The sequence below is a fragment of the Bos indicus x Bos taurus genome, chromosome 25 (assembly GCF_003369695.1).
Source record: "Bos indicus x Bos taurus breed Angus x Brahman F1 hybrid chromosome 25, Bos_hybrid_MaternalHap_v2.0, whole genome shotgun sequence".
Classification (NCBI taxonomy): Eukaryota; Metazoa; Chordata; class Mammalia; order Artiodactyla; family Bovidae; genus Bos; species Bos indicus x Bos taurus.
In genome coordinates this window covers 6,719,603-6,743,304 of record NC_040100.1, presented here as the reverse complement: position 1 = coordinate 6,743,304, position 23,702 = coordinate 6,719,603, and the positions used below count along the sequence as shown (strand labels likewise).

The 23,702-nt window shown below is 56.0% G+C and overlaps 1 protein-coding gene across 1 annotated transcript; it reads left to right on the top strand.

Annotated features, from left to right (window-relative positions):
- Positions 1 to 4,147: 4,147 nt before the first annotated feature.
- Positions 4,148 to 21,071, top strand: EPHB4 (EPH receptor B4). Its single transcript, XM_027527035.1, has 17 exons — positions 4,148 to 4,664; positions 7,218 to 7,288; positions 7,532 to 7,819; positions 8,545 to 8,941; positions 10,227 to 10,382; positions 10,564 to 10,896; positions 11,223 to 11,347; positions 12,031 to 12,196; positions 13,161 to 13,263; positions 13,485 to 13,549; positions 13,662 to 13,775; positions 13,892 to 14,139; positions 17,142 to 17,357; positions 17,654 to 17,803; positions 18,230 to 18,423; positions 18,625 to 18,780; positions 19,989 to 21,071. Exons 1-17 carry the CDS (start codon positions 4,613 to 4,615, stop codon positions 20,116 to 20,118), a joined length of 2,964 nt encoding a protein of 987 aa, XP_027382836.1. The 5' UTR covers positions 4,148 to 4,612; the 3' UTR covers positions 20,119 to 21,071.
- The last annotated feature ends 2,631 nt before the right edge of the window (positions 21,072 to 23,702 follow it).

Sequence of the window (23,702 nt, the reverse complement as noted above, 5' to 3'; positions counted from 1 at the left end):
CCTGACACCCCACAACAGGCATCGTGAACACTGACAGCTTGATAACAATCTCACCACATCCATGCTTTTGTACTTGCTGCTCCTTCTGCCTTGAAAGCAACCTTTCCCACCAATCTCCTCCAGGACTCATTCAGACAGCGTTGTCTTCTCCAGACAACTCACCTTGAACCTGCCAGTTGGTTCCGTGTGCTTCCTCCATAATACCATAGGACTCTCTGCCTACCACCCTTTATGGTCAACACATAGCCTCCTGTGTTCTGTTGAGATTTTATGACAATTTCTACCCCTGGATTGTTAAGTCCTAGAAGGTAGAGAATCCTATTGTGTCCCCAGTCCTGTTTCATAGTGATTATTCTAAAAATAAGCATTGGGTAAATTAAAGATCAGGGTCTTCCCTGGTGGTCTAGTGGTTAGGAATCCACCTTCCAATGCAAGTTTGATCCCAGTTCAGGGAACTAGGATCCTACATGCCATGCCACGGGGCAACTAAGCCCCCACTGCAACTCTTGAGCCCACATGTTCTAGAAGCTGTGCAGTGCAGCTAGAGAAAGTCCACTCACGGCAAGGAAGACCCAGGGAAACAAACAAACCAAAAAAAAGACAAATAAGAAGATAAACAGTCAACAAATATTTATTAGCATCTACTATGAGAGAGGCTTGCATGGGACTTCAAGTGAACGCAACATGTAACCTTTTACGAAGCTTAGAGCCACATACAAGCAGATACACAGTCACTAATAAATTACATTAATAAAAGCACGTGTCTATTACCACTTTGTATATGATGAGTTCAGGAAGGTTTGTGGTTGTCATGTAAGGAGTGGATTCAGATTTTGTGGGCCCTGATGTTTTTACAATTTGGGGGAACCCGCTTTAAGAAAACAAAAATAAAACCATGAATATTAAATTAGGTGTAAGTTAAAGTTTACTTAGATTGAGCAATCACAACCAGCTGCAATGTTAAGATGACAGATACTATAAATATCACAAAATCTAGAAAAACAATACAATATTTGTAGTTAATAACTGCCAACACATCGTTATAATTCTGTCATGTCCTGTTAGATGACCACCTCGTCATATTATGATTTTCTATTATTTTCTATTCTCTCTCTCTCTAGTATGGCTGATTGAATTTTTTTCTTTCATTATTGAGAATTTATAAAAATCTCATTGAGCTTTACAGCTTATTATTGTTACCATCAAAATCTCTATCAAATTCCTTTTGTGTAAGAGGTGTGAGATTTGGGGCCATTTCAAATGTTCTCCTGCTGTGACTAACCTTGAAAAACTGTTTAAATGGATGGTACTCATTAACTAGGGTGGTAGGAGGAGCCTGGAAGGTGAGAGATGCCTAAACTGAAAACTTTCTGAGCTCCCAGATAAACTTAACTCTAGACTTTGACAGTCAGGTGGACCTCACAAGGAGGGGCTGGGATATGGGAAAAGGAGAAACAATTTCTACAACCGATGTTGAAAGGGATGGCTTCCTTGTTGTTTGTTTAATACATAATGAAAAGAAAAAAAAAAAAATCCTAACTCCAAGCCCACTCCAAACAACTGTAACCATGTGGCTAGCAAAAGAAAACCCTACCAGCTGTTGAGGGTGGGGGTGCCCCACACAGGTCCTGCCACTGGCAGTATATCGATCATGGACAAGGAACAGGGGCAATAGTCTAATAGCCTAGTGTCTGGGGTGGGAAAACAGTGAAGTACTCTAAGTGCCCTAATAATGAAGAAAGGTGGGCTTGAGACTTGAGGTCTGTGGATCCAGTGCCATGGATACTCACCTGTGTAATTTAACTCGGTGGATACTGAATTAGCTTACCTCCAAAGTGGTTCTGGGTGTTTGGAAGCTGGAGGAAATGATCTCACACCCACAGAAGAGACCAAGCATGGTTTTTGAACATTTGAGTGTATCATCTCCACGGACGAGGGAAATAATGTGATTCCACCAGAGCATAGATCTTTGAGGTCAGGAGCCCTGTTTTACAAACAAATCTTGCAAGTAGCAGAGTGATCACTTGGCACATAGTAGATGTTCAATAAAGGTTTCATTTTATTCACTCTTTGATTGGTAAACACTGGTGACTCAGTGGTAAAGAATCCCCCTGCCAATGCAGGAGACTTGGTTTCTTTCTATCCCTGGGTCAGGAAGATCCCTGGAGAAGGAAATGGCAACCCACTCCAGTATTTTTGCCTAGAGAATCCCATGGACAGAGGACTGCAGTCCATGGGGTTGCAAAAGAATTGGACACAACACAGTGACTTAACAACAACAGGTATTAGGAACTGGATCACACGCTGTGCGATGAGGGCTGAGGACCCAGGACTGACTGTATTTTCTTCCCTGTGGCACTCTGCTCCCTGTCGCTGAGGGAATCCTGGTGCTCAAGGGTCAGAAATACAGGGTTTGAATCTGTGATGGGCTGTTGCATCTCTTCACCCCTCTGACTCATTAGCCCGTCACTCCATCCAGCCTCATTTCTCGGGGCACCTGGGTTTCCTTTCCATTCAGGCCATGCACCCCCCCTCATCCACCCCCACCATGATGATGAACTGCCTCTCCCATCAAAGGAGAGGAGTTAGGCAACCAGGAGCCTGAGGGGGATTGAGGGCAGAGCCCAGGAGGAGACATACAAACATAACTTTTAGAGGCTGGAGAATCAGTGTAGACTGAGAGCAGAGTCAGAGGGTGTCGGGAGGAGATGGATACCCTGGAGGACAGGCTGAGTAAGAAGGGAGACAGGGCTTGGATCGTGGAGGGAGGAGGGAATTCCCAGCTCTGACCTGGTCTGCCTGGCTCCAGCCAAGCCGGCTGTTTCCTGCCCTCCGTGACCCCCCACCCCGGAGCAGGACCCAGGCAGGGCCACGAGGAAGGGCAGGGGTGTGGGGAGCACCACTTGCAGCAGAAAGATAAGTGCGCTGGGACAAGAAGTCATTACAGGCCTGGCTGTCCTCACTGTGGGTTAGAGGGGCTTGGCAGCCCCCCAAACATCTAGGACTCCTCTCCCTCTCTCTTGGCTCCTGGGCTCCTCAAGACTCTGTCCCCCTTAATTGCCTTCTGAGTCTAAGCTCTTTCCTTCCAGCTCTTCTACTGGCTGACTCCTGCAGTACTGTCTTGATCTCCCTAAGACCCACCCCACGGGTGCCCAGACAGAACGGGGCTTGGGGGAGGAGCTGCTTTTCTGGGGCCCCCCTCTAACTGATGAGATGGAGGGGGAATGGCCACGAGAGGAACGGCCCTCCCAGACACGTCGAGGGCCCTCAGGAGCCAGACAGGAAACAGCTTCAGGAAAGACAGCATCAGACCCGGCCCGAGTCCCAGGGGTCAAGGCTGAGGGCGGCGCGGGAGCCCTCCTAAACGCGACGGTGGGAGAGTGAGGACCATGATTTGGGAATCTGGCCCTCCCTCTCTCGGATCCAAGTACCTTTTATTTACCCTTGCTTGCTCCCCATCTCAACCCAAATGACCCGTTCCTCCGCACGTTTTCAGAGCTAGGTTGTGCACATAGTAGGTCCCCAATACTTAATGTTTGTTGAATGACTGTGTGAACGTTCGCTCCACGGTTATCTAAGCTGAGATCGCTGCCTCGGGGCCCGCTGGGCCACCCCTCCGTCCTCAAAAGTTTCCCTCCAAACACGGTCCCCTACGCCAACTAGGGGGTGGTGGGCGAATCCAGGAGAAGAATCCGAAGTCCGCAGGAAGCATCCGACAGGGCTTCGCGTGTGCGGCCCTCCAGGCTGCTGGGTGCGATTCTCCGCTCCCTGGTGTCTGCTGGGCTCAGGCCTGCCCGGGACGGGGGCGGGGGCGGTGGGGTGCGGGGGGCGGGCATCCCTGGGCCCCGGCCCCGACACGCGCGGTCCGGGCCAGGGCGCACGGCCTCGGTGCAGGTCCGGGCGGTCCCCAGCTCCTCGCCCGCCGCCCCTCCCCCTTCTCCAAACTTTCTCCCAACTTCCCGACCTCCTCCGCTCTGCGCCCCGCTCCGCTTCCCTCATGAATTATTCAGCAGGCGCGCTCCAATCAGCGCGCCCCGGCCCCCCTCGCCAAGCCGCGGCTCGGGATGGGGGAGCTCCCCCCGCCCCCCGCGCGCCCCTCCCTCCCGGCCAGGCGCCGCCCGGCCCAGTCCCCAGCCCGGCCCAGCCTCAGCCCGCCCGGCCCGCGCCGCAGTCTCCCTCCCTCCCGCTTCGCTCCCCGCTCGGCTCTCACCCTCCCCGCCGGCGCAGAGCGCACTCGGCCCGGCGGCACGAGCAGCGCCACTCCAGGGAGGGGGGGAGACCGCGAGCGGCCGGCCCACCCCCAGCAGCCTTCTGGGGCGGGACCCCGAGGCCCCGGAGGGACCCCGACTCCAGCCACGTCTAGCTCTGCGCCCGCCCGGGCGGCCGCTGCCAGGACGCCCCCCGCCTTCTCGTCTGCGCGCGCGGCCGGGACGCGGGGCCACACCTGGGCGCCGCCACCCGGTGCCCGGCGCGCCCGCATGGGCCCGCGCTGAGGGCCCCGAGCGAGTCCCGCGCGCGGAGTTGGCGTCCACCCGCTCCGGCGGGGGTTCAGACCTGGGGGGGCTAGCGCCCCCCAAACTCGGATCGGATCCAACCAGAGTGAGGCGGCGCCATGGAGCTCCGGGCTCTGCTCTGCTGGGCTTCGCTTGCAGCCGCCCTAGAAGGTGAGTTCTCTTGGGGGCACCCCGGCCCTTCTGGGGCCCCCGAAGAAGGGCCTCGGAGTGGAAGGGCCGACCTCTCTCTCCCCCTAACCCGCAGCCCAGCTCCGAACGCTCCGGACCAATAGTGCTGGCGCGGGAGGGGGGCGGGGAGGAGGCGGCTCAGCGGGGAGTGGAGTTTTCTTTTGTTTGGGAAAGACTTGGAGTCGAGCTCCGTCCCGGGACGTGCCCCGGTCCCGGCTTCCCGAACAGTTAAACTCGCGTCTCCAGACGCCCTTGGCAGCCTTTCGTTTCTCCCGACTCCAACCTGCAGAGCTCTCTCCAGAGTTTCTGTCCCTCTTCCCACCTCCGCCAAACAGGAGGAAACATTTCTGGAGGATCAAGAGGACAGGCAGAACTTTGTGCTAGGCCATAAAACTCCGCCCGCCCCCCATTCCATAGCGTTCACACCTTGATCCTACAATTCCCTACACCGCCGTCGGGGATGGCCGCCTTCTGCACTCAAGTCTCCAAACCTCCCAATCTCTCCCCAATCCGCGGCCCCTGGAGCAGAGAGCCTCCTACCCTGGCTTCCCCAGGCTGCACCCCAGCCCGTTAAATGCAGCGTAGACCCCAGCCCTTGCCCCAGTCCCACCAGAGTCCTTTTCTCTAACCCTAACCTGCCTCTTGTCCCCTGAACTCAGCCTGACTTATGTCTCCTAGGCTCTCTTAAATTTCTACTTTTTCTGCACCGTTGCAAATGTTACTTTATCCATGAGCCTCTGCCCTCCCCTCAACCTCTAGCGGGGAAGCAAGAGCCCTATAAACCCTCCTCCCACAGCCCTAATCTCCTTTCAATGAGTTGCCTCCTTCCCCTCCTTCCCTGCCTGCAATCAAAGGGGTCTCTGGGGAGTGGGCCATGGGGGGCTGCTGAGAAGAAGGAATCAAAGGCAGTTGGAAATGCGTCTTCTCCAGGCTGGGCAGTGCTGCTCTGGACTGGGGATCAAAGGCAGGGTGTGGGGGAGAAGGGAGACTTGCTGGGCTCAGGAAGCCCGAGAAAGAACCAGAGGGAGAGAGAGGGAAGGCAAAGCAGAGAGAAAACCCACCAGGATGACGTGTGGTGAGAGAGAAAGAAAGATGCCAAGGGAACAGGGAGTAACTTTGAATTCCTGTTACCTAAATGCTTGCCGAGCCCAAGGCCCGGTGCTACGTGCTTTCAGTTTTCACGGTCCCAACAACCCTGTGGTGGGAAGTATTGTTACCTCCCATTTTACAGGTGAGCAGACTGAGACAGGCGTTCAGTCTTTTATCTAAGGCCCTGTGCCCCAGTGGAGGTGAAAGAGGGGAGACAGAAAGCAGAGTGACAGTCAGAGAGATGGAGGTGGCCGGAGAGCGGGGGAGAGGTGAGAGGCAAGAGAAGTGACGGCTCCAAGAGAGGGAGGCAGGCAGGACCGCGATAGGATGAGAGAAACGGGAGCCGCTTGGAGCGCCCAGGACAGCCTGAAACAGACAGTGTGTAAATTGGAGACAGGAAAACACTCTCCAGTCTGGAACAATGGAGGGTGGAGACGGCTGCCTCTATCCACCCGCTTCCCAGAACCCGGGCATCCTGTCCCCAGCATGCCGGGCTGTCTCCTGCCACCCATGGGGGGCCCTGGGCCTCTCCTCGGGCTGGCCGGGCCTCCACCTGACCCCTGGCCCTCAGTGGACATCACCTGGTCTCTGGGAGGAGGCCGCCCCACTCACCTGCTCTCCTGTCTCTCCTATAGTCCGGGGAGGGGAGACCTGGGCCCAGGTGTGCTGCAGGCTCCTCCCAGCCAGACCTGTAGCGTCCCCCTCCCCACGTCTCCCAGGGGATTCCCCTCCCCTCCCTCCACCCTCCTCCCGTGCAGTTCTCCTAATCCCCACCTTCCTCCAGAACCCCACCCCTCCCCTCCCCCGACACCCCTCCCCCGAGGCCAGAGCCGAGCCAGGTGTGCTCACCCCCCCTACCCACACCCCTAAAATCCCCTCCCCTCTGCTTTCCCGTAACCAAATCCAGACATGAGGGCTCCCCAGACAGAGGCCGAGGGCAGGGAACCCCAGCGTCCTGGCCTCCAGGACCGGCCTCCGAGGACAGCTAGGCAGTGGGGAGGGGATGGGGGTCAGGGCTGGGGTGTTTGGTCTGAAGGATCGGAGGTGGCATCTTTGCATTTGGGGGAGGGACTGCAGAGGCGGAGGGAGACCCTGGTGGGAGGGGTGTCCTACCCCATGTCAGGTCAGGGTCAGGTCTGGGCTCGAGTTTGGCCCTTTCTGAGCTGTTCGCCCATTTTTCCACTTTCAGCAGCTGTGTCTTCCCTTCTCTGGGGTACAGCAGTTCACAGAGGCCTGGCCCTGGGAGTCCTGGGGGTCAGCTCCCTGCCTGCCAGCTGTTAGGGGCGGGGCTGGCGCTCAGAAAAGAGACTTGAAACCTGGGGACGGGTAGGGGTGGGCAGAGGGCAGGGCAGGCTCCCCTCCTCGGCCTGTCTGTCTGTCTCAGCTCCCAGGTCTTCCTGTGTCTCTCCCAAGCTCCGACTGACTCTGTATGTGTGTCTGTCTCAGAGACCCTACTGAACACGAAATTGGAAACTGCCGATCTGAAGTGGGTGACATTCCCTCAGGCGGACGGGCAGGTAAGAGCTGGGGCTCAGGTAAGAGCTGGGGCTGGGGCTCGAGAGGAAAGCCGATGGGGGTGGGGGGCCACTGTGCTGCTGCTTCCCGTGCCATACACCCATCCCCCACATCTCAGCAGCCAGGGCAGGTGTCTTCTGAGCCCTCGCCCCCCAAGGGTCCCCCAGCCTCCCTCCTGGCTTCATGGCAAAGACCCTGCAACTAACCCTCCCCCACCAGCTCAGCAGCCCCCCTTCTCCCCGCAGTGGGAGGAGCTGAGCGGCCTGGACGAGGAGCAGCACAGCGTCCGGACCTACGAGGTGTGTGACATGCAGCGGGCCCCAGGCCTGGCCCACTGGCTGCGCACCGGCTGGGTCCCCCGCCGCGGGGCCGTCCACGTGTACGCCACGCTGCGCTTCACCATGCTGGAGTGCCTCTCCCTGCCGAGGGCCGGCCGCTCCTGCAAGGAGACCTTCACCGTCTTCTACTTCGAGAGCGACGCAGACACGGCCACGGCCCACACGCCAGCCTGGATGGAGAACCCCTACATCAAGGTACCCAGGCGCCCTGGGGTTGGGGGGGCTGGCCTGGGGGATGGAAGCAGGAGGCCCCCGGCTTGAGGAGGGAAGCGGGTGGTCTGCTAGGTGGAATGGCCAGTCTACTCCACTGGGCAAGTACACCTCGCCCCCCTCACCTCATTTTTTGGCTGGGTCAGCACATCTTGCAGGATCTTAGTTCCCCTGCCAGGAATTGAACGCATGCCCTTGTTAGTGAAAGTGTGAAGTGCTAACCAGTGAGTCGCCAGGGAATTCCCGCCTCGCCCCTTCACAGCCTTTGCACCAGCTGATGCCTCAACCCTGGAGTGCCTTCTCTCTGCCTCTCCCACCCAGCTCCTACCTGTCTTGTGATTCCAGCTCTGGGGTCCCGCCTGCCATCGCATTCATTATACTTTTAACTTTTCATCGACTTTTCATCATTTCCTTCCTTTCTGTTTCCTCGGCACAGAGTCCGGGGCCTGGCCTAGAACAGGTGTTGATAAGTGTCTATAGGGTGAGTGAGTGCACAGCAAGGGGAGCCTGGACTCTTCATAGGAGCTTAACAAATGTTAATGGACAATGTTGGGGCCTGCAAGAAAGCGCACACTGGGAAGGGTGGAGAGAAGGTCCTGGAACAGGTGACTGAGCAGGTCACAGAGAGGGTGAGCCTGGGCAAAAGACAGTCCCTCGGGCTCCTCGGGGAGTGGAAGACTGTGGCAGTGAGTCTCTTCCCGCCCTGGCAGGTGGACACGGTGGCTGCTGAGCACCTCACCCGGAAGCGCCCAGGGGCTGAGGCCACGGGGAAGGTGAATGTCAAGACGCTGCGTCTGGGCCCGCTCACCAAGGCCGGCTTCTACCTGGCCTTCCAGGACCAGGGCGCCTGCATGGCCCTGCTGTCCCTGCACCTCTTCTATAAGAAGTGCGCCCAGCAGACTGTGAACCTCACCTACTTCCCGGAGACTGTGCCTCGGGAGCTGGTGGTGCCCGTGGCCGGCAGCTGCGTGGCCGATGCCATGCCTGCCCCCGGCCCCAGCCCCAGCCTCTACTGCCGGGAAGACGGCCAGTGGGCCGAGCAGCCGGTCACGGGCTGCAGCTGCAATGCGGGGTTCGAGGCCGCTGAGGGGAACACCAAGTGCCGAGGTGAGGGGAGGAGGCCAGTACCCTGATCAGGGACCCGCTTCTCAAGATTTCCAGTTTGAACGTTCTTTGCTCTCCTGGGCACTCAGTTACTGGAGGGTGTGTTTTCCGGGCCCCCAGCACCGTTTTGAGCTCTCCATCACTTCCATGCTCTTGCTTCTGACTCCACGCAGTTGCTCTCTGGACCTAACAGGCTCTCTTGGGCTAGGGGACCTTGTTGGACTCAGAGGCTTCGTGAACTCTAGTCCTATTCATTATGGTTTCCTCTAATTTACTGATACTGAATTCTCACTCACCTTGTTCTCGAGAGCAGAAGTTCTTAACCTGGGTTTTGTGGATAGGACAAGGGAATCTGTGAACTTTGATGGAAGAAAAAAAAAAAGATGGCCTTTTCTTTTCACTCATCTCTACCTGAAACTGGTCACTCCTTTTACGGAGTGTCAGTCACAGCCCAGCGGTCAGAGCAAGACCTGAGATTTGGGCCCCGTTCAAATGCTGGGGGGTTTCACAGCTCAACGGAGATGATTTGCAAGAAGGGCAAAATGTTGTTTTCCTTCTCTGTGACTTCACAATTCTGTTGGCTATCAGTCCTGCCACTGTATCTCATTAATACAGAAACACACCCTTTGCCATGTTGTAAACTTTTCTTCCTGTATTTTTTTTTCCAAGTATCTTTATTCTTATGTGTGTGTGCTTAGTCACTCAGTTGTATATGACTCTTTGCGACCCCATGGACTATAGCCCATCAGGCACTTCTATCCATGGAATTCTCCAGGCCAGAATACTGGAGTCGGTTGCCATTCCCTTCTCCACCTGTTTTGATCGTTGTATTTTCACTTACTTGGTTTTATTGGTAATCTGTATATTTTATGGTGTACGTTTAAAATCATTATTCTGAGCAAGGGTCTTGAGTTTCACCAGGCTGCCACGGAGTAGTGAGGGGTGTACACCAGGGTTCAGACCCTTGATCTGGAGGAAAGTCTTCTCCTCTTACAGGCTAGGTTTCTGAGCTTCTCACTCCCTGCTCCCCTCTTGGCACTTCATGCAACTTGATTTTATTTTTTTGGCCACACTGTGTGGCATGTGGGACCCTTATTCCCTGACCAGGGATTGAACTTGCACTCCCTGCAGTGGGAGCTCAGAGTCTTAATCAAAGGACCACCAGGGAAGTCCCTCATGCACCTTTAATAACCACTGAACGTCATTTTTTTTCCCCCGGATCTCCACCCCCAACCCCACCGCTGAATGTCTTTGATGCGAGTTCTGATGGACACTTTCTCTCTCTCAGCCTGTGCTCAGGGCACCTTCAAGCCCCTGTCCGGGGAGGGGTCCTGCCAGCCGTGCCCAGCCAACAGCCACTCTAACGCCATTGGCTCGTCCATCTGCCAGTGTCGCATCGGGTACTTCCGGGCCAGCACAGACCCCCGAAGTGCGCCCTGTACCAGTAAGTGGCCAGCGACCCCTGGGGTAGACCCCTCACCCCAGCCCCCATCCTCCCATGCCTTCCTCCTCTTGACCCTGGCCTGGTGCGTGGCCAACGCAAGATGTCAGTGTGGCTGCCCATCTGTCCCCACTGCCCATGCCCAGCCATTTCAGCCTCTGCCTGACACCCTGGTCTCCCGCAGCACCCCCGTCAGCCCCGAGAAGCGTGGTTCCCCGCCTGAATGGCTCCGCCCTGCGCTTGGAGTGGAGTGCGCCCCTCGAGTCAGGCGGCCGGGAGGACCTCACTTACGCGCTCCGCTGCCGGGAGTGCCGGCCCGGTGGGTCCTGCACGCCCTGCGGGGGAGACCTGACCTTCGACCCCGGCCCCCGGGACCTGGTGGAGCCCTGGGTGGCGATTCGCGGTCTGCGTCCTGACGTCACCTATACGTTTGAGGTCACCGCCTTGAATGGGGTGTCCTCCTTGGCCAGTGGGCCGGTCCCGTTTGAGGCTGTGAATGTCACCACGGACCGCGAGGGTGAGACTGGGGACTAGGGGCAGCCTGTGGTTGGATGGGAGAGGCCAGCGAGGAGGGTGGACAGTCTGAAGGCCTGAGGCAGGGAAAAGGCAGCAGCTGGGGAGTGGAGTTCCCAGGAAATACACTGGGTCAAGGCCTTTGGGGCAGGAGGCAGAAAGAGAGTGTTAAGTAGATGCAAAGGCGGGCTCCGGAGTCCAGAGAGAGCCGGGAGGAAATCCCGAAACAGCTGGAGGACCCAGACAAGTGTGGCCAGCAGAGGGAGAGCCAAGGAAGATAGGGGCCAGACCTGCTCCGCTCCAGGGCCCCAACGCGTCTCTCTCTCACAGTGCCACCCCCCGTGTCTGACATCCGGGTGACTCGGTCATCACCCAGCAGCTTGAGCCTGGCATGGGCCGTTCCCCGGGCGCCCAGCGGGGCAGTGCTGGACTACGAGGTCAAGTACCACGAGAAGGTGAGAACCAGGCCCGCCCTGGGGGGTTGCAGTGGGCAGTGGGACCTGCTCCAGGGGCCGGGACACCTGAATGGTAGGCATCTGCCATGTATCAGCTGAATGATCTTGTGTCAGCCTCTTGGCCTCTCTGAGCTTCGTGTCTTCCTTATAAAGCTCTTAGGAAAAAAATTTCCTGGTGGTCCAGTGGTTAGGACTCCATACTTCCCTGGTCAAGGAACTAAGATGTTGCATGGCAAGCAGGATGGCCCTCCCCTCCCCACAAAATGCTTTAGGTAATAGAACCTACCCCACAGAATGGCTACCAAGACTAAACAATATAATTCATGCAATACACACAGCTCAGTGCATACATAGTGAAAGTCACTCAGTCGTGTCCGACTCTTAGTAACCCCATGGACTATACAGTCTGTGGAATTCTCCAGGCCAGAATAGGTAGCCTTTCCTTTCTCCAGGGGATCTTCCCAACCCAGGGATCGAACCCGGGTCTCCGCATTGCAGGCGGATTCTTTACCAACTGCGCCACCAGGGAAGCCCCAGTGCATACATAACTGAGCACAAAGGCCTCACCTGTCTCACAAGAGGGTGGAGATGCTAGTGATGGAGGCCCAGGGCAGGGGAGGTGGGAAGAGCCACGGAATCTGGGGGCCCTGGCTTACGGCCAGCCCCTCTCTCCTCCGGAACAGGGCGCTGAGGGCCCCAGCAGCGTGCGGTTCCTGAAGACGTCGGAGAACCGGGCAGAGCTGCGGGGACTGAAGCGGGGAGCCAGCTACCTGGTCCAGGTGCGGGCACGCTCCGAGGCCGGCTACGGGCCCTTTGGCCAGGAGCACCACAGCCAGACCCAGCTGGACGGTGAGTCTGGGGGGCAGGACGTGCCTGGGGTTGGCTGTCCCCCCCAGGGCAAGGAGGCCTTGGCTCTCCGGACCCCCAAAGTCACGTCCCTCTTGCTTCTCTTTCCACCACGAGGCATTCTGGCCTGGTGATGGGACACAGAAACCGAATCCAACAGCTGGGTGTGAAGGCCCACTCAGCAGCTTTCCAGCTATGTGACCTTTAGCAAAAACTTGACCCCTGAGCCCCAGCTCTCTCATCCAACACTTGGAAGTAGGAGGCCTCTCTCCCAGGGCTCCAAGGATTAAATGAGGTGACACTTTGATAGTTTTTATATGCTGGCCCAAGGGGTTTTGTCCTAAACCTTTTAATTTTTTTTACAGTTTTATTGGGATATGATTCATCTACCTTATGATTCACCCATTTAAAATGTATAATTCATTGGCTTGTAATATATTCACAGAGTTGTGCAACCGTGCCCATAATTAATTTTAGAACATTTCAGCACCTCAGAAAGACACATATACGCCTTCTATTACCTCTCAGCCCCCAGCAAACACTCATCTACCTTTTTTGTGTCTAGATTCGCCCATTCTGAATCTTTCATACACATGTTGTCACACGATACAGTCTTGTGACTGGCTGCTGCTTCTCTCCCGTGGCATAATGTTTTCTAGGTTCAGCCATATTGTAGAATATATCAGGACTTCATTCCTCCTTGTAGCTGAAAAAGACTCTGTTGAGTGGCTGTCCCATTTTTCTTTATCCATTCATCTGTTGATGGACGTTTAGGTTGTTTTCCACCTTTTCATATTTAGCCTTGGGTACCTCCTATTCAAGTGGGACTTCTTTTGTGGTCACCAGTATTTATGACAGAGCAGAATCAAACCCACTCAGGCCGGGAAACTTCTTCCCTGGCCCTGAGGGACTTGAGTGGAGCCCACGGGCCCTCAGGGTCTCCCTGATCTCAGTTCTTCTCCTCCAGAGAATGAGACCTGGAGGGAGCAGCTGGCCCTGATTGCAGGCACCGCGGTCGTGGGTGTGGTGTTAGTGTTCGTGGTCATCGTCATCGCAGTTCTCTGCCTCAGGTGAGCGACCTGGGCACCTGGAGACCCTGATGAAACCCCCTGGGGCTGGCCGCCCACCCTCTTGCTCCAGGTCGAGGCTCCCTGGATGTCCAGGGAACCTACCTGCTTTCACTTGGAATCCTCTCTGACTCCTGCTTCTCTCTTCCCATCCATTCCCTCTGGAACTCAGTTCCCTCTGGGACATGTGACTCAGTTTACCTTTTCTGTCCCATCCACTCCAGGAAGCAGAGCAACGGGAGAGAAGCTGAGTACTCAGACAAACACGCCCAGTATCTCATTGGGCACGGTGGGTATACCCTTCCTGAAGGATTCGGGGCTGGGGCAAGAGCTGTGAGCCCACGGCATCTGAGTGCAATGGGAGTCACCTCTTGGCTAACAGGCCCCATGCGATTCCCCAGGTACTAAGGTCTACATTGACCCCTTCACTTACGAAGACCCTAATGAGGCTGTCAGGGAGTTTGCAAAAGAGATCGATGTCTCCTATGTCAAGATTGAAGAGGTGATTGGTGCAGGTGAGTGGAAAACGCCTGGGTGCCAGGGAGGAGAGTGGAGTTGGTGGTGGGGTGGACGGCAGGGCCAGCCAGATCCCCCGGGAGAGGAGAGCTGACCCGAAGCGTCCTTCCTGAAGGCGAGTTTGGTGAGGTGTGCCGGGGGCGCCTCAAGGCCCCTGGGAAGAAGGAGAGCTGCGTAGCCATCAAGACCCTGAAGGGCGGCTACACAGAGCGGCAGCGGCGGGAGTTCCTGAGTGAGGCCTCCATCATGGGCCAGTTCGAGCACCCCAATATCATCCGCCTGGAGGGCGTGGTCACCAACAGCGTGCCCGTCATGATCCTCACCGAGTTCATGGAGAACGGTGCCCTGGACTCCTTCCTGCGGGTGAGCCCCCCCCACAACACCCCAGTCCACCCTGCCCTCCCCCAGCACAGCCCAGGACAGACGGTGGGCCCCGTGTTGCTGCCTCTGCACCATTCATCCTCCGCCAGGGAAGGCTGAGTCCTGGGACTGGTCTCCCTGTGGGGCCGGCAGACCCCAGGATCTGGAGGGGCTGTCATCTATCTTTGTGACAAATATTTACTGAGCATCTCCTTGTGCACCCGCCACTGTCCGGGGCCTCGGGAATTCGACCCTGAACATCTCTGGTCTTGGCGAGCTGCTGGTACAATGTGGAAGACTGAAAGTTAACAAGTATGAACAAGCTTTTATAGAAAGCAAACAAAATTTCACATGTGAAAAAAAATTAAACAGGCTTATAGAAATGAGAGGAAAGAGCTCATTTTTGCTACTTGAACAAAATTGTATGAAGTTTTATTATTTTTTTTCAACTTTACTAGGCATCTTTAAAAAAAAAAAAAAAAACACTTTTTTTTTTTTGGCTGCACCACACGGCTTGTGGCACTTCCCTGATCAGGGATCAGACCTGTGCTCCCTGCAGGGGAAGTGCGGAGTCTTAACCACTAGACCACCAGGGAAGTCCCCGAAAGGTTTTTCTACAGAGCAAAGCAATGTTGCATTTAACAAAATGACAACAACCCCCTGGTATCACTAATGCCTGTGTGATACTCATATTTCTCCAGTTGTCCCCAACATGTCGCAGCATCCAGTTCAGGATCAAGCATTGCACTGGCAGTTATTGTTTTGAGTCTTTTTACATCCCAGGACAGTCCTTTGTCTTTCTGATACGCTCAAGGGCTGGGCCACTTGTCCATTCAAATGTCTTTTCTAGATTGATTGGATTCTTCCTCGCGGGGTCATTTAGCTTGTTTCTCTGTGTTTCCCATAAGGGAAGCTGTATCTAACACTGTGATAAGTTCAGAATTCTACGTCTGTGGCCAGCCTCCATCAGGCGGTGCGGTGTGCTTCCCACGGTACTGCATTGGGAAACACAGGCTGCCCGGCCCCCGTCACGAGGGATGCTGCGGCAGACACTGGGGCAGTGCCTTGTGGATGCGGGAGTTTGTTCCATTGTCTGGTTGCAGGAGAGGGAAGGGGGTCTGTCTTAGAAGAGATGGCATCTGGGTAGATGAGAAAGCCAGCCGTGAGAAGATGGGGGCAGGGGGAAGCATACTGGGGACTGAAGAGCCCCCCAGGGTATACGGGATCTGGTGCGTTCAAGAAGCAGAAAGGCTGGTGAAGCTGAACCAGGTCAGCAGAGGAGCAATGGTGGATCACCTCGTAGTTGGCGGCTGGGTCTCGTGGTCTTAGAACTGGGGGTGTGATTAGAAGTCCAAAAGAGGAAGCTTTGGGGAGGATATCAGCAGGAGTGACAGTCGCTCAGTCGTGTATGACTCTTTGCGACCCCAAGGACTGTAGCCTGCCATGGAATTTTCCTCTGGCATGAGGAGGCAGAGAAGGACAGCCTCCTCTGTCCATGGAATTTTCCAGGCATGAATACTGGAGTGGGTTGCCTATCCCTTTTCCAGGGGATCTTCCCAGTCCAGGGATTGAACCCAGGTTTCCCGCATTGCAGGCGGATTCTTTACTGCTGAGCCACCAGGGAAGCCTGCCGATGAGGAGACTGGCAGTCACTCAGGCCGTGGGGGGTGCAGTGGGTGTGGAGAAGCAGTTGGGTTTGGGGTGTGTTTTGGAGGCATAGCAGGCAGAACTTGCTGATGGATCGTAGGCTGTGAACAGGGGAGAGAGAGGAATCGTGGAGACTCTGAGGTCTCTACCCTGAGTGCCTGGGAGTGAGGCCACCAACTGAGATGTAAGGTGTGAAGCAGGCGCAGGCTTGGAGGATGGGTTCAGAGTTCAGTTTCTGGACTCAGCGTTGCTGGCCCTGCAGGGCTGCCAAGAATCCCCTGCGTGCTAGCTGAACCCAGAGGATGGGCTTAGTTAACCATTTGTGACTGGCAGGCTTACCTGGTGAGAGCAGACTCTATGAAGGTGAAGGTCAGGCTTTAGACCTTGGCTTTGGTGCTGTGGTTACCGAGCACACCTGACTCCTCACCATTCTCTTGCATCCTATATACAGTAGGTCCAAGAGCGCTGAGCGAGAGTGTGGCTGGATCAGTGCCAAGGCACACCTCTCCACCTGGAGACAGGTGTCTTCAGAGCACACTCGTAACTGTCATCGCTCCGTTGCTGTCAAATAAAAAGAACATGTTAGATCCAAACCATTTGCCTAATATTTCCTGGATCAAATGCACTGTACTAGGTTAAATGGAAGAAAGTATAATCTTATTTCAATTTTCATTTTTATTATTTTTTTAACACCGAAACATTTTGTATCGGGGTATAGCCGATTAACAGTGTTGTGATAGTTTCAGTAAACAGCAAAGGTGCTCAGCCATATATATACACGTACCCATTCTCCCCCAAACCGCCCTCCCATCCAGCCTGGCACGTAACATTGAGCAGAGTTCCATGTGCTATATAGTAGGTTCCCGGCTCCTTACAGTCTAATTACAAGAGACTTGAGTGCATGTATTTGAAACAGGAACAGTTATAAGCATTGTGTCACGATACTGCAGAAAAGACTGAGAGGACTCAAGAGTGAAAGAAAGCAGAAGGGGTTTACCTAGGATGTTGGCAGGCCTGCCCTACAGGTGGGCGTGAGATGGGTCTGGAAGGGATAAATACGGTTTATTTTTTAATGTATTTGTTTTTATTGATTTATTTGGCTGTGCCAGGTCTTAGTAGTGGCAGGCAGGATCTTTGCTCTTGGTTGCAGTTTTCAGAATCTTCAGTTGCAGCATGCAAACCCCTAGCTGTGGCTTTTGGGATCTTAGTTCCCCGACCAGGGATTGAAACCCAGGCCCTCTGTATTGGGAGTGCAGAGTCTCAGCCACTGGAGCACCGGGGAAGTCCCATAAATATAGTTTAGAATGTCGGGGAAAGAGGGGCGCCCTAACTGCGACCCCCACCGTGTCCATCTCCAGCTGAACGACGGCCAGTTCACCGTGATCCAGCTCGTGGGCATGCTACGGGGCATCGCCTCGGGCATGCGCTACCTTGCCGAGATGAGCTACGTCCACCGAGACCTGGCTGCCCGCAACATCCTGGTCAACAGCAACCTCGTCTGCAAGGTCTCAGACTTTGGCCTCTCCCGATTCCTGGAGGAGAACTCCTCCGACCCCACCTACACGAGCTCTCTGGTGAGGCTGGGGGACAACCATGTGATCTAGGTTCTTAGGGCCGGATTGGAAAGGTGGGAGGCTGAGGGACTGACAGCTCTGGTCCAGGCCAGGATGTAGGAGCAGACCTACATTGTGGCGGGCGTGGGGGCTGGGGGATCAGCTTAAGGAACCGGCTGCTAGGAGTCTGGGAAAAGAACAGAGTTGGGGAGCTGGCCATTTGGGGCGCCGAAAGAAAGGAGGCCTAAGCTGGGGGAGACGCAGAATGCCCGAGTCCTGGGAGTCCCTCAGCTCACCTTGTCCTCCCCCGTCTTTAGGGAGGAAAGATTCCCATCCGCTGGACAGCCCCCGAGGCCATTGCCTTCCGGAAGTTCACATCTGCCAGTGATGCCTGGAGCTACGGAATTGTCATGTGGGAGGTCATGTCATTTGGGGAGCGGCCATACTGGGATATGAGCAATCAGGATGTAAGTATCCCGTGGTCCCACCAACCTGCCCTGGAATGTCTTGGCTCTTGGGATGTGGGGCGGTGGGGTGGCAGGGGATCCTTCTTAGAGAGCTCATCACTGTTGGGTCCTTGAGGTGGTGAGAGTGGCATGGTGAGGAGGTGATCTGTGTTTAGAGTTTGATAACAGCTCATCTGGTCACAGACGGAGGCAGAGATGAAAGGCAGGCTTGGGAGGTTACATGTCTGGATCATAGCTCAAGAGCTTCTAGGACACTGAGCCACAGCCAGCCTGGGCCCTGGCAGGGAGGGCCACCCCTAGGTTAGCCCTTCTGGCCCGCAGCACCCATCCCGGCGTCTGTTAAGTCACCACTTCAGTGGGGTCCTTCGGCAGCTTCGTTTTCCCCTTGACTCCCTCACCCAGTGCGTCTTCCACCCATCATTCCAGGTGATCAACGCCATTGAACAGGACTACCGGTTGCCCCCGCCCCCAGACTGCCCCACCTCCCTGCATCAGCTCATGCTGGACTGTTGGCAGAAAGACCGGAATGCGCGGCCCCGCTTCCCCCAGGTGGTCAGCGCCCTCGACAAGATGATCCGGAACCCTGCCAGCCTCAAAATCGTGGCCCGGGAGAACGGCGGGTGAGGACCCCAGAGGATGGGCCCTCTTTCCTGCTCTGTGCCACCCTGAGAACCTCGCTTCCTCCCCTCCGCCACCCCAGAAGTATCGGTCCTTTCGGTGGTATGTGGGCTGTGCCCTTCCGCCTCTCCAGGCCTGGGCTCTGCGTCCTCACCCTGACACACGCTGTTGCTAAGGGTATCCTCTGCATCCTTGCCCCCCAGGGCCTCGCACCCCCTCCTGGATCAGCGGCAGCCTCACTACTCAGCTTTTGGCTCCGTGGGGGAGTGGCTTCGAGCCATTAAGATGGGAAGATACGAAGAAAGCTTTGCAGCTGCTGGGTTTGGCTCCTTTGAGCTGGTCAGCCAGATCTCCACTGAGTAAGTCATGGTGGGAGCTGGGGACCGGGAGGGCGGTGGTGAGGGCCAAGCAACCAGGAGGGTGGAATCTGGGTGACCACAGTCAGGCCCACAGTTTGAGCAGGGGCCTTTGAGGTCAACTTCTGGTGCCCATTCTAGAGCCCCTCCCCCCGCAAACAGTAACAGCTGCAGGGACTGAGAGCTCGGGAATCTTCCAGGTCAGCTGTGCCTGCCTCACCCCCTTGCACCACCTCGGCCGTGGGCCATCTCGCTCCCGCCTTGAAATCTATATCTATCTTTGTGCATCTATCTACATTCCAGACCCTGCTCTCACATTAACAACGTGTCAACTCTGGATGTTTTCCCACCCATAAAAGGAGAAGATTGGCCTGGGTTTTGGAAATCCTTTCCAGCTTTAATGTTAAATGGTTTTACAATTCCAGTGCCTTCCAAATACTGCTTTCCCCTAGTTGGCCTCTCCCTGGTCCTTCTTTCCACCTTTCCATTCCTGTCCCAAGGACTCCTCTCACCCTGGGTTGGAATCACAGAAATAGGACTAGAAATCCAGACACAGAGGGTCCAAGAGGCCCTTTCCTTGGGAAGCCCGTCCTGTCCCAGCAGGTCTGGGCCCCTCCTGACTGGCTTGAGCCTTCCCTTGACACGGGTTCACTGACATGGGTTCTTGCCTTCCACTTCTCATCGCTTCTTTCTTACCTCCGCCTCCCTGCATCAGGACGGGGGCTGGGAGCAGTCTGTTTGTGTCCTCTCTCTTGCCCATTCCTTTCTCCACCCACCCAGCTCCTCTCTTTCTCCTTCCGATTTTTCCTTTTGATTTCTTTGTCCGGAAGACTTTTCCTTCTGACTTCTTTGTCCTCTGAAGCATTCTTTCGCCAACCTCATTTTATGGGCTTTTCTCTCCCTTTCGTTCCTCCTCTTCCCTGATTCTCTGCCTTTCCTTCTAGTTTCAGCATCCAGGGCGAAGCCCTCCACCCCTTGTTTCTCTATCCCTGCGGGTACCTAGCCTCGCCCCCTACTGCGGCTGCGCGCAGAACTGTGGTGTGCGCCTAAATCGGCCCCCACCCCCGGAAACTGCCCGATAACTGTTGACGTCTACCCGCTTCTCCGCTGGCCATTCTGATTGGCTGGCACGACCGAGGCGGGGACGGGTTTTTGAAGGAGAGATGTCCTGGGAGCTTAGTGGTCTCACCTAGCTGTTGGTTCTTCCGCAGGGACCTGCTCCGAATCGGAGTCACTCTGGCGGGACACCAGAAGAAAATCCTGGCCAGTGTCCAGCACATGAAATCCCAGGCCAAGCCTGGAGCCCCAGGCGGGTCGGGAGCACCGGCCCCCCAGTACTGAACTGCATCTGTACGCCTGGCTCCGTAGCTCTGGAGCGGCAGGGACTCCAGCGCCCGGGGATCCCTTTCTTCCTGGGGCAGAGTCGGGTAGGGGGGACTCAAGAGGCTCCCACCCCACGCCCCACTGACTGGATTGCACTTTGAACCCATGGGGGTGGGGAGCTGGCAGTTTGGAGAGAGAGGATTTGGGGATTCTGCAGTGTGGAATCATAACGCTCCCCCCGGGGGGTGGGGGGGGACCCCAAACTTAGGGCGCAGGAGCCTTTCCCTCAGGATTGGGTGTGACCGGAGGAAAAGGAGTCCCCGGAGTCTGCCAACATCCCAGGGCTAGTTGGGCACGATCTCCACAGCCTCCCTTGGATCCCCAATTAGGGCCCCCAGGTGCCCCTCCTCACCTTGAAGGGTAGCAGCCCTGCAGACCAAAGAGAAGGGAGGACTAGCCTGCGAGCTCGGGAGGCGAGAAGGGGCATCATGGCCCAGTGAAATCATTGGACTTGGATGTCCCAACCTTGCTGCTGTCTCCGCCGAACTCAGTTTTCCCTTGTAAATACCCCTCCCCCATCTGCTGCCTTCATATTGAAGGTTTTTGAGTTTTAATTTTTTGTTTTTGGTCTTATTTTTCCTTTTTTTTTTTTTTTTTTCAGTTTTTGTTGTTTTCTACAGTCCTTGTCATAACTTTTTGTGTTAGAGGGGACCTGTTTCATTATTGCCTCTTTGGCCCAAGTGGAAACAGGGACCCGTCATCGTGTCTTGTTTCCAGAACAGTGCCTTGGTCACGCCACAACCCCCCGACATTTCCCTGCCCCCCAAGTACCCCCAAACTGTGTCCATGAGGGGTGTCGGGGGGGGGGAAGTGCTGGAAAGCAGAGACAGACACCGGTGCTTGGAGGGGTTCTTAAATTATATTTAAAACGATTGTTTTGTATAAATAAAAGAAAATGGGAAGTGTCTTCACTCTGGGGATGATTAGGAGTGGGAGGGAGGTGATGGAATAGGCTTCTGTAGAGGGGGCTCTGGTATGGAGGGGCTTTTGAGCCAGGCTGACTGAGGGGTCGGAGGTGTGGAGATAGGGCTGTGGCAGGGGTGGGGGCTGGGTGCTTGGTTCCCAGCCCCAGGGTGTGTTTGAGGTGGTGGGGTGGGGGCACTGGAGATGAGTCATTGGCAGCTGCTTCTAACGGCTCCAGATGGCTCTGCCAAGAGCCTGGGGCACCTCCGGGGTGGGGCTGCCCTCCTTCCCCCCACCGGCCCTGGTTTCTGAGCCCTGGCTGAGGGGCTCTATGAGACAGGGGAGGCCTATAACTTGGGGCCGTCGTCCTACAGCCCCCTGATGTGGGAAGGGGGATCTGCTGGGGTGGAGGCCCCGTCAGATGAGGGAGACAGATGTGGGCCAGATGTTGACAGCTGGGGTTAGTTTAGAGGCAGTGGGGGGAGTGTCTGCATTTGGTTGTGGGGGAGGGGCAGAGGCTGGCGTGGAGGACACGGACCCCCCACGTGTATGTACACACACACACACGCTGGGCTGGGTCTGGAGGACAATTCCCCCTTTCAAGATGCTGCCCAGGCAGGTTCTCCCAGCCTCTTGGAAAGGGAGGGGAAACCACCTGAGTATCTCCCCCCAAATTCCCCCTCCCGAGCAGGAAGACGAGGCTGGGGTCAATCCCCTGATGGCTTTCTCACCGTCTTCGGCTTCCCGGCCTGCCCGCCCCAGGGGACACCTGCAGGGGCAGGCCTGGACCGGCCGCTTTGTCAAGCTGGCGCGGCCTTGCCATTTTTGCGTCTCCGTTGCCCCCTGTTGTGCTGGGGTTGGTGTGTGCGAGTTGTTCAGTCATGTCCAACTCTGCGACCCCATGGACTGTAGCCCACCAGATGCCTCTGTCCATGGAATTTTCCAGGGAAGAATACTAGAGTGGGTTGCCATGCCCTTCTCCAAGGCGTCTTCCCAACTCAGGGACTGAACCTGGGTCTCCTGCATTGCGGGCACATTCTTTACCATCTGAGCCACCAGGGAAGCTTCGCCGGGGTTGATACAGGACCCCAAACCCCAGCTTCTGCCCCTCCCAGCCCAGGAAGCCTCCAGGAGTGGTCCCGTCCCCAGTTTCCTGCCTCTACTACTGCCTTTGGGAATCTCTAATGCTCTGGAATCCTCTGTCGCCTTCCTTGATGACATGGCTCATGTCTGTACCTCTAACAGGATGGGCGGGACTCTGTCCTGCCGAGGACTTAGGGAGGATGCTGGTCCAGGCCACCTCCTACCCCTGCCAACCAGACATCCAGGCTAGATAAGGAGACCTTAGGTGGGTCAGAGGTCAGGGGAGCCGGACACAGATGAATAGAGAGGCAAAGGGTCAAAGAGCAGGAAAAGGGAGGTCAGTGCGGGGGGACAAGGGGCGGTGCCAGGCATGCAGCTGGGAGTCCTGTGACGCTCAGGTTAAACGCAGCCAGCCCAGCTCCAGAGTGCGAGCTGCTTCCTCCAGCTGAGAGGCAGGGTGACCTGGCCGGGGGCACCCCTTCTTTCTTGGAGCCCTTTCCCCAACCAACTTGGGTCTTGCTTCCTTGGGTCAGCCACATAAAGGTGGCCACTGGGCTCATTTGGAGGACAGAGTAAGGATTCCTCTCTAGAACCCAGGGTCCTGCCTGCTTTGGCATCCCCTCTCCTTGGTATCTCACATCTGAGCCCAGTGGGCAGCCTTCCTTTTTTTCTTAGAGCCCGCGCAGGACGTCCCAGCCCCCTCCCCCAGGACCTGCCTGGTGGGAGGCACAAGGCATGGAGCTAAGGGCAGGCATGTCTGCACTTTGGCCCTTGGCTGAGGTGAGCTGGTCACTCCTAGCAGGATGGAGCTCCAAGCTCCTCCCAAGCCAGGCCTCAGCCCCCACCCTCAGTTACCATAGCAACCCCAAGGCCCTTTGGGTCACAGGCCAGTTCACCCTTTGGAAAAAGCCACATTTCCCATCCTGAGCCTCTGCCCAGAGCTTTAATCTCATCATTAGAAACATAAAACCTCAGGATCACCTTTCACTTACCCAAGTGGGAAGCTCAGAGGCCAAGACCTACAAGAACTAGGATTCCTGGGGTGCCCTCTTTTCTCCTGTATCCCTGAAGCCCTTCACGGGACTTTGTCTAAGGGACAGGCAGCCCCTTACCTCCTCAGACCTCGGTTACTCTCCCTGTGGACACTTTCTGGAGCATCCAGCCTTAGGTCCCCGGGCCTGCGTTTCCCTTCTGTCTCTCCCCACCACGCTCCACCTCACAGACCCTTCCTCTACCAGAATCATGTGGAAATTCACATCTCAAAAATAAATAATTTTATCTCTCTTTTTTCTGTGGACAACTCAGAACTGAGCGACTCTGAGGGCTTGCTCTGGACTAAAATCTGAGGAAAAAGAAAACATGGATAAGAGGCAGCCTCAGGCCGGGCGCCAAAGCTGTGGGCCGTGGGGCTGGGGCTCACCCGCATGTGGCGGCTTGCCTCTGGTCTGGCTCCGCATTTTCTCCCTAGAGGACGAAACACACCGGTGATGACGGTCAGCACCCACTCCCCGTGTTTGCTCCCCCTAGCCGGCCCTCCTCTGCCCCTTTCCAGAAAC